This window comes from Tupaia chinensis, unplaced genomic scaffold (genome assembly GCF_000334495.1).
Source record: "Tupaia chinensis unplaced genomic scaffold, TupChi_1.0 Scaffold146346_1, whole genome shotgun sequence".
Taxonomy (NCBI): Eukaryota; Metazoa; Chordata; class Mammalia; order Scandentia; family Tupaiidae; genus Tupaia; species Tupaia belangeri.
The window spans coordinates 222,016-233,189 of record NW_006206202.1 but is presented as its reverse complement, the minus strand read 5'-3'; the positions used below and the strand labels follow the sequence as shown (position 1 = coordinate 233,189).

Here is an 11,174-nt window from a genome sequence, read left to right as displayed (position 1 = left end):
TGTGTGTGTGTGTGTGTGTGTGTGAGAGAGAGAGAGAGAGAGAGAGAGAGAGAGAGAGAGAGTGTGTGAGTAAATGTTAAGTGATAATGTACCTTTAATACCAAATGGCAAAATCTGGCTAAAATAAAGTAAAATGTTCACGGCTATTTCCTTTTTCAAAGTTCTGAAAACAGTATAAGCAGAAAACTACAAAAGCAAATCTTCTGTACTGCTCAAAGATGTTAATAGCAAAATGACACCAATGTATATTTAGCTGTGCCTGAAAACTGAGAACTGAACCAAGAATAACTATACAAAAGCATTAATCATTTATCTACTGTTTAAATAGGAGAAGTGCATTTAGATAGGAAGAAAAACTATGTATCTGGGCTTCTATTAGCACGGATGCAATCTATGGTTATTTAGAGGTTTGAAAACTAGGTTCCACCTAGTTAATAAAAAAAGGGACAGAGGTTACCCAAATATATTACTTAACAGAGAGTCTTTAGTGAAAGTATTAAAATTGAATGCATACACTTTGTAAACAACCAACAAATCGGTATGGTATTAAAATGATGTAAGAGTATTTTTTAAATAATCACACTAAAAACAAAATAGGAAAATGTACATCAGCATGTCAATGGTAAATAAGCTTATGTAGAGATTAGAGGAAACAATGAGAAATGTTTTATAATAAGCTGAAACCACAGAAGAAAATATAAAACAAATAACTAAGATTAATTAAATAAAAAGATGAAGATGATAGAGCTTTGAATATAAATTTTATTATGTTTAATATATTCTTAGAAAATAACATAATTTTTGAAAAGTGAACAATTTACTTAGCTTCCAGATTTAGGAAAATGAACCAAAATTTAGTCATTCATGAGGTAGCTTGTTGGTAAGATGAAAAATACAAAATAAGGGTTACATGAGTCAGTATATAGTTAATTTCTAAGTGTATTCAAAAAGAATAGCAACATTAGTCATGCTCAACTGAAAGATTCTAATATCTTGGAGGATTTATTAAATCTAAATTTGAACCTAGAAAATTAAGTAGGATCTTTTATACTTGATAGAACTAGATACTCTATAAAAATTCATAATACTAAAATAACCAAAAATTATAACTATTTTAAAAGACATTACCATAAAGTATTGTTTCACTATAAAATGTAAACAATTTAATTACACTAATACCCATTAAGTAATTTCGCATTGCTTATTCTGAAGTGCAGGAACTTTAGAACAAATTATTCCCCATTTTAAACTCCTAATAGTATCTTCCTGTGTTTCCTCATTTATGTATTAGATGATTTTTAAAAATTGATAATTTGCTTACTTTTCTGAATAAAGCCTATTATAATGAGTGTATATTTGAGTTATTATACCAAATTTACAAATTAAACAAAATGAGTTCTTTAAAACCAGGCATAGTTTCTGTTAATTTGGCTAAAAATTATGCTCATATAGGTAGAGTTTTACCACTGATGACTCTGTTTTATAATTGTTTACCAGTGTCTCCAAACCTACAAGCAACATAAAATATAACTGTACAGTGTGTTTGTTAGTAACAGGCCTAGTCCCCAGAATAGAGTAGATGCTCAAAGAATTTTGTTCAGTAAATGAGTGAGTGATAAATTTATGTAGGCTGGGGAAGTTATTAATTTTTTTAATACAGTGGAAGTATCAACATTATTGAAGTCCAGATGAGTAATTTTTTATACTTGTTAACCATCATTGCAAAAGGTATTTATTCTTAATAATAGAAAATTTTGGCATAGAAATACTTAAAAGCAGTACTGTAATAAACCATGATAAAATAATAAAACATATAAGATATCAGTGAAATATTATCTATTTTTATTTAATTTATCAAGCTTATTCAGAACATATTTTGAATACTTATCTTGCTAAGCAACGATGCTAGAACTGAATGCAGTAAATTCCTTTAACATTTTTAAAGGAAACGCTTAAGACTTTTAAGACAGTCTGGTCACACTACGCCTCTCTGCTATTCCCTCTCTCCAGACAACTGAATTAAAGGAACAAGATGACTCAAGAAACTACTTGGAATATGTATTTAACCATGTATCATTTTTACATATAGTTAAACAAGACACTTATTTCCTTTTAAAGATGCATTTGACAACTTATTAACCATTAAAGTGAGCAAGAGAAAACAATTACGATAGTGCCATAAGCATTAAACATGGCTTAGCTCCTTTAATCTTCACAAGAAACCCAGGAGGCAATACTATTATTATCCTCATTTTTCAGATGAGAAAACTGAGGCTACAAAGTCAGATAACTTCTCCAATGTCACACAGCTATGAAGTGGCAAAACCAGAACTAAATACAGGTCTATTTATCTCTAGAATTATGTTTTAATGTTTTAAACTATTGTACAAACACTAAAACATACATCTCAGACTAAAACTCTTACAGTAAAATCAATCACTAGCAAAAACACTAAGGTTGACATTTTCAAGATAATATAATAAGGCAAATTAAAGCATGTTTGCCTAAGTTAAGCTTTAACTGGGGTCTTGCTGAACTACTGAATCCTCCTAATCTGAAGAATTTCAGATAACACTGGTCTTCTTGCCACATAAGTGCTACAACTCTATCAATGTTTTGATCAAATATGGACAAACAGAAATTTAAGAGTCAAGCTCATCTTTCTTATAAAGTGAAGTGATAACCCAAAAGTGTTTAGTTTCACACTGCATCTTAAATAATTTTTTAAGAATCAAACAAAGCAGAAAAATTCTACACTTAAAACAGATATACTTTTCTGTAAATTAGACTTCAATAAAAGTATGAGAAAAATTTGACTTAATTATTCCCTTCTGTGACAGATGCCTACCTCTCCTGTTAAACACCTAAATACCCACATAATTGCGCTGTCATTTAACACACATAGTGTTTTATTTTTTTGTTCATGAAAAACAGGACTGAGCCAATTCTTGCACAAGTTTTAAATACCAGGCATCAGACTATTTTGTTGTTGTTCAATTTAATAAACAAATTACTGCTTGAACATTTTCAAGCTTGTCTCCTTTCCTTGAACACTGTTTGTAACAGATGTTTACCTGGAAAAGATGCTAGTTGGGGATGTGCGGCTAAGGCTGTGGGTGTACCAAGTGTCCCCAAACCACCAAATTCTGAATGCCCTGAGCTGGCTGAATGTAGACCAAAGACTGGGTGGCTGACCATTGGGAAGGCACTCGACACTGTGGACAGGTTAAACGGTTGATCCCCAGCTGCTCTGAATAAATGTCCTGGGAGGGAAAAAAACACACTTAACGTTGTACTATAAAAACAGAGGCGATTCATCTGATTTCAGCGTTCATAGGTAATTTATGAGAATTTTCATTAAACTTTCATTTTACATTTATTCTTCTACATTGTTACTCTTCGAGTCCTATATAATAAAATGTTTCTAGAAAACTAAAAGTATTCTGAAAGCAGTCAAAGTGAATGGTGTAACCTTAATTAACTTTCAATTTGAAAATCGAGAATTATTAAGTAAATAATTTTAACTGATCTTGCTTGACCTGAGGAAGTGAGACTAATTTTCTGTTAATACATGTGCAGTAATATATTATCAAAACTTTTCACTGATGAGAAGGAAAATAAAAACATCCTATTAATCTAAGGTTGAAAATCTGTCACCAACTCCTTACTCAATTTATCAAACATTCTTTCCATGTTCCAGAATTAAAGTTACATTCTCTTTTTAATCACTCTTAGGTGTGAAGAGTATCTTGATATGAAAAAGGATTATATTCTAGCCCAATAAAAAAGGATACAAGAAAACAATGATTTAATAAATAAATTTACTTTTATTTCTAAATATATTCACAAGTGATTATCAATATAAAAATAATTTTTTTACCTTTCCAATAGTAAGTTAATAAATAATTCAAATTGAGTGAGACTTTTCAATCTTCACTTTTTAAATAAAAAGAATCTAATACTAAATGTGATAACTCTAGGTTGAAAAAATATGAGTTACTTGTAATATGTTTTAAGGATCTGGCAGGAAATTTTTTTAATACTTGGAAATCTTCCCTTTATTTTCAGGGAATAATTAAAATTCCCTGGCTTGCTACTATGAAAACAGACTATCAATGCCACACTCCAGGCCATTTTAAGAATTTACTGTGGGGGATGGCAGGTGGCATTGTGGTTAAGGTGTTGAACTCCCACATGGCCAACCACAGTTTGAATACTAGACCCAGTGGCTTGAAAATCATGCCAGGCATGTGTATGGGCATGCACAAAATCTCCAGAGAAGAATGGAGAAGGGATTGTGTGGCCACCCCCTCTCCGGAGGGTGATTTCTCACATTCCTTCTCACTATCTGTTTCTCTTTCCCTCTGGTGAACAGGACCCTACTGCAAAAATCTAGAAAGAAAAGATTTACTGAGTGTGGGGGCCAGCAGGTGGTGTGGGTGGTTAAGGTGCTAGACTCCCACGTGGCCTACTGTGGTTTAAGTCCTGGACCTGGTGGCTTGTTTTTTGACTCCTTCTCTCTCTGTCTCTCTCTCTGGTGAGCACATGTGCCCTATAGCAAATTTTAAAAAATGGTAATAATAATAAATAAAACTAAATAAATAATTTTTTAAGAAGAATATACTGTGTGTGAATTTATTGCACTCTCTGTTAGAATAAGAATAAAGCTTCCTTATTATCTCCGGTTTCTATCAGCCCTGACTGCACTGCAATTCAATTAGCTTTAATGCAATACATTTGAAGTAAATTAAAACATGAGTAAAAAAATAAGTATACTTTTTATCATTTAGTTATTCGGAAATTGATATAAACTCTATATTCTTTACCAAAATAATGCTAAATTCTATATTAAAACAGAAAAATTTAAATTACTTTAAGTAAATAAGGTTTAAGTAAATTGCATCAAGTCTGTCTCATATTAGCCTATGAGGAAAAATTTCTGATTCAGGGTAATGCTTCCCTACCACAAAGCAGTAACTGGACCTCACAAGGAAGATCCTCAAATTGCCTTTATATTAAAGGCCCCCAAAGAAACGGAAAGGGCACAAACTTGAGTGTCTGTTTTTACGTCAGCCCATCTTTGTTTTTCTTCATCAAAACCCAAGCAGAAAACTGGTGAATTAGTACTTTGGTGTTACCAGAGTTCTAGATTGCATTAGAGCTGAAGTTGAGTCTAAATACAACAGGGCATGCTATTGAAAAAGGTTATTCAAATGTCACTACCTGCAGGAGTAGTGGTCCGCCATCAAATAGTGTGTGTATTTTTTTTGGGGGGGGGGGGGCAAATTCTCTGAAACACAGGTAGTTTCTCCAAAAAATGATCTCATAATGTTAAAAACCAGTATTTATTTTCTTTATGATTAGATATAAGGTCTCTGGTTCTCATCAAACAATTCAGCTTCCTGATTCAAATGTATTTAATTAAATGTTTTATTTATAAACAGTCTATGATCAACTATATTTCCTTCTTTATCAATTCTCCTGATAAGCAAGTTGTACTGATCCTTTAAGTACTGGGACTTTAGAGTCATTTGCAGTTTATGTTTTATAAAATAATAATTTTTAAAAAGTTTCTGTCATAGGACGTGTGCACTTGCCAGAGAGATAGAGAGAGGGAAGAAAGTGAGAAACCATTCCCTCAAGGGGAATGGTTACACTGCAATCCATTCTCCTTCACTCTCCTCTTGGGACTCTGGGCATGCATGTACATGCACCCAGCATGATTTTTAAGCCATCGAACTTGGGACTTGAACTTAGTTGTTCATGCCACCTGCTGGTGCTAAAACAATAATTTTAAATATTTGTTAGTTATATCTGTGGACTTTTTTTTTTACTTTTTGTAGGTTTTCATCATAGGGTGCATATGCTTGCCCAAGAGAGGGAAAGTGAGAAATCACCTGCCATGGGAGATAGCTACCCAACAAACCCTTCTCCTTCATCCTCCTCCTGGTATTTTGGGCATGCATGCACATGCACCTGGCATGACTTTTAAGCTGCCAGGTCCAGGACTCAAATGGTGGTTGGCCATGTGGGAGTCCAGCGTCTTAACCACCACACCACCTGCTGGCCCTTGTGGCCATGATTTTATATAAAGAAATTTGCTGGGTAAATTCAAAACTACCAAGGCTATATAAAACATGAAAACTCAAAACAACTGAAAGTACCAAAAGTTGGAAACTAACAGAAATACCTCTATACCAACTAATGAACTGGTAGTAAGCATTCTTTTTCATACTAATGTCATTATTATGAGGACTCAAATGAGCTAAGTATTCGAGTCTCATGAACAAACAACATGAGCAATCACTAAATGACATCACTCTTGCAGCAACAAGAGCCAGTCATACAAATTTGATAACAAAAAGAAATCATTCACTCTAAAAAGAGTGACATCTAGAAGCAAATGAGAGTACAGAATTAAAACAAAAAATGAACTTTATTGACCATAGATTTAAATAAAAACAAATGTATAGACCAGTACACATCTATGACTGGCAATTTTGCAGAGATAGGAGTAGGAAACAAGGTACTTTACTTAAACTGTTTCTTTCTTCTGAGAATCTGGATAAAGCACAGAAATCATCCAAAAGTGACAACTGAACCTATAGGATCAATTCCTTGTGGGTGAGAAAAGATTCACTTTTGTATTTAGCAAAGAATACTAGGACCACATTATAATGACTATAGTGATAGTATGCGTTAGCAAGTATACCCACATTAGAGACTTCCTGTTATATTCAGAAAAAGTGGTAATATAGAAGGGAAACAATTTACTAACACATTTATGGTTTTAATCTGAAATTCAGTGATATTAAAAAATGTTTCTCATTAATTGGCTTTATAATCCTATATGTAATTTTAGTATTGTTTTTCCACCATCTTAAAAACACAGATAATAATTCCATTTAAAAATCTTCCAGAATGATTGTGTTCTTTATTTAACATGTTCAGTATTTTAAGATTTGGTGAACTCATCTATTAAACATCAGGTGCTATGCTTAGTAACTAGCACACATAATCTCAAACCTCAAGGAACACATATTTTGAACATAACTGAAGTAGTACAAGATAGTTTTTGAACCACAATGAAAAAAAACAAGCTAGTTAGTATTTCTACATTACAAATTGGTGCTATCATACATAGGGCTCAGTAATACATCTTAAACACCTAAAGCAGTGTCTGGTACTGTAGATACTTCTTGAATGAATCAATTTATTACATATTTAAAGCAGAAGATGAAAAATCCAGGGGACTAATTCCAAAGACCTTCGATCAGAACAGGAAGCTGTCTTGAGTCTTTATTTAAACCTCCAAGTAAGCTTCCCAGTTTCCTTTGCCTTTCTTCATCATCCTCTAGTACTGATACAGATATATTAGTTGTCAGAAAAGTCATGATGTATTTTTTCTATACAAAAATGCATCATGACTTTTCCAACAAACCAACAGACTGTTATTATTATTATTTTTTTAAATTACCACTTGGACCTTCATTCCTCCTTAATTCCATTCTGGTCTCATGTTGGATTTGTTGAGACAAAATTCAACCACCTCCTAGATCTTAAACTCTTGAAGTATCACTCCTAAATGACAATTTCCACAGTTCTCTTTCCTTATTTCTCAGCATGGTCTCTGGTCTCTCCCAAGATCCTATGTTAGAAAAATCTTAACACACCTGCTGTGTCTACTCCCTTCCCACTTCTAGCATCTTTAGTATTGGTGCCATGTTCTAAGTCTTTCTTTCATTTGATTTGTAAAGTCACTCAAGTTTTCCTAATTACTAGATCCCACTAATTGTCACCCTTGTCACTCTAAAACTCTATATAAGTCTGACATTCCTGATTGCCTGACTTAGTAAAACCAATTTTCATCCTTAAATTTTGGGTCATGGGATTCTCTTAATCCTCTTAACTACTTATCTTTCAATAATACTACTGTCTTCTTTATTGGATTGTCTCTTCTTCCCCTAAATATAAAGCATTTGTAGAGATTTTGCCCAGCTCTCTTTTTCTCTATATACTTTCTCCCTCAGTTATTTAATGTGCTTTTACCCATTTTTAACCTTACCCAAATAAATTCTAAACCAGGATTTTTGCTACTTCAGAGCAACTGAAATTTATTCATCATCCTCAATATCTGGCATAATCTGAAACAAAACAGGAACTACACAATGTTTCCCACTATTGTACTTTTGGTCAATTTAGTGCTTCCACTTCACACCCTCTAAATCTATGTAACATGTTCTTTGACTTCTGCCCTATAGTCCTATCTGTTCTTTACTAACCATCTCAAAAATATATAGCCCAAAAAGTATTTCTTTCTTTTTTTGGGGGGGAAGAGATTTTTGCTATAGGACATATATGCTCACCAAAGAGACAGACAGAGACAGAGACACAGAAAGTGAGAAATCACCCACAGAAGAAATGGCCAGGCCTCAATCCCTTCTCCTCCATTCTCTTCGCAGGATATCGGGCATACACACACACATGCCTGGCTTGAGTTTCAAGCCTCTGGGTCTGGGACTCAAACAGCAGTCAACTACGTGAAAGTCCAATGATGTAACCATTATGCAATCTGCTGGCCCCATCCAAGAAGTATTGCTGCATTTCCCAGTTATGTTTCAGGCCTCCTTTGAACATTTCATGATACATTATTCACATTTTGTCTTTTATCATACCATGACTAGGGTATAAGATTATGAATAAGAATGCCATTTCTTAATCATTTTTATTCTCTATTAAAAACATTGCATAAAGTTAACCATTACCAGATGCCACAAAAAATATTTTATAACTTGCTATGGGAAAATTTATAACTTAAAACTTTATAACTTGCTAAGGGCAACTCCAAAATAGTAGTTTTCAACTTATTTGTTTTCTCCCTTCTTTCAAAATGCTAGAATAACAAGGAGTTATTCTTTAAATGATTAAAAATATAACTTTTTCCTTTTTCTATGCTCCAATTGCAAAAGGCATTCACAGAGACTTAAATACAGCAGGGTTATTGTTTTTATTATACCCCTAGTTCCACTGCTAGTACAGTGCCCGTAGCATTCAACTGTCTCACAATTTCAAACTACTGCCTGCAAGGGAAATTTTTATCATAGATGTGATGGTTCAATGAATCATATAATTAATTTAAAACAAATCATATTCCATATTATTAAAAAAAATTTCCTTAAAAATCAAAATACGATGAAAGTCAAAAGGCTCAATTAAACTTATAACTATAAATCAAAATTATATGGGTGCTAGAATGCTCCCCTGGGGCCAGCAGGTGGTGTGGTGGCTAAGGCATTCGATTTCCACATGGCTGACTGTGGTTTGAGTCCCAGACGTGGAGGCTTGAAAATTATACTGGGCACATGCATCTGTGTGCCCAAAATTCCAGGAGAAGGGATTACAGCAAGTCCGTCTTCCCTGGGAGATGATTTCTCACTTTCCCTCTCACTGTTTCTCTCTGACTAGCACGTATTTCCTATGACCAAAACTTAAAAAAAAAAAAAGCTCCACTTTGGGAGAAGTAAATTTTTTCTACATTAATTACCAGATATAAGAGATGCTAAAACCTTTCTTGATTAAAACCTTTAAGTTTTGCTCAGAGAAAACATTTGCAAACTGATAAATTATATTCTAAAATTATACTTCCAAAAGACCATAATTAATTGCTTTAACAAATATTAACATTCAAATATAGTTTCCATATTAAATATGCAAATTTTGTTTGTTTTTGTAACAGAAAAGTAACAATATACACATTTACATACTGAAAATGAAAATTAATATGCATCTGGAATGCCTAAGTTCTCCATTTAAAATTATTTTAACTACTATGTAATACTTTTAGCAGAGCTTTTCTTTTTAAATCTTATTTTATTGATGGTTATTTTTTAATTTGACCAGTGAGTAACTGAGAGAGAGAGAGATAGAGAGAGAGAGAGATAGAGAGAGAGAGAGAGAGAGAGAGAGAGAGAAAGTAAGCCACCAGATCAGGAATTTTGTCGACCATGTTGGAGTCCAGCATCTTATCCACTAAGTCATCTACCAGCCTCTGGCAGAGCTTTTCAAATTCTGGTAGCCAATATATATAAAGGTGATTAACAGCAGTATACAAGCCAGGCACAATGGCATGTGCCTATAATCCTTCTACTTGGGAGGCTGCAATAGGAGGATCATGAGTTCAAGGCCAGCTTGGTTAACCTAGCTAGAGCCTTTCAAAAAAAAAAAAAGTACATAAATGCCAATTTGTCAGTAATAAGGCATGATAACTACAAATGTCTTTGTTAATATTAATGACAACACATTAAGGTCCCCAAACCCTTAAAAAAGAAATATTACCTAATGCCCTGACCCTTAACAACCAGTGAATGAAATCTCCAATCACTAATAAAAAGTACAAAAAACAAATTTTTAGAAAGTAATTATTATAAGTCAGTATGATAGAAACCAGCAGATGGCATACTGGTTACACGGCTGGACTCTCATGTAATTAGCCACAGTTCGAGTCCCGGACCCAGTGGCTTAAACTTATGCTTGGTGCATTTGTGTGCATGCCCAAAATTCTAAAAGGAGAATGAAGAAGGGATTGCAACATAGCCATTTCCCTGGGGGATGATTCTTGATTTATGTCTTTCTGTCTCTCTGGTGAGCTCATGGACCCTGTAGCAAAAATCTCTCTTAAAAGAAAAAGAAAGAGGGGCTGGCAAGCACCATAGTGGGTAAGAGTACTGGACTCCCATATGGCCCACAATGGTTGGAGCCCTGGACCTGGTAGCTTGCTTTCTCACTTTCTCTCTCTCTCTGACTCTCACTCTATCCCTCTCTGGTCAAATTTAAATAAATAAATAAATAGATAAAGTTCAATCAAATAATTCTTTAAAAAAAGAAAGAAATCAGTATGCTAAAGTATTCAATATTTTAAAAACCAATGAAACTGCTTACTATGATACAACTCCACATGTTGCCTTTTTTTTTTTTAACGGCTTTTGCCATAGGGTTCACTAGAGAGACAGAAAAATAAAGAGAAGGGGGACCAGCAGTTAGCGTAATGGCTATGTCACTGGACTCCCATGTAGTCAACTGTGGGTCGCGTCCCGGACCCGGTGGCTTGAGACCCACGTCGGGCGCATGTGCATGCGTGCCCAAGATCCCAAGAGGAGAATGGAGAAGAAGGGATT

At 33.9% G+C, this 11,174-nt stretch overlaps 1 protein-coding gene across 1 annotated transcript in view; it reads right to left on the bottom strand.

Moving 5' to 3' along the window:
- The window catches only part of BAZ2B (bromodomain adjacent to zinc finger domain 2B), a 157,387-nt gene that overhangs the window by 120,150 nt on the left and 26,063 nt on the right, over positions 1 to 11,174 (bottom strand). The window contains 1 exon segment of the mRNA XM_014584318.2: positions 3,075 to 3,263. Coding sequence (XP_014439804.1) covers positions 3,075 to 3,263 — 189 coding nt within the window.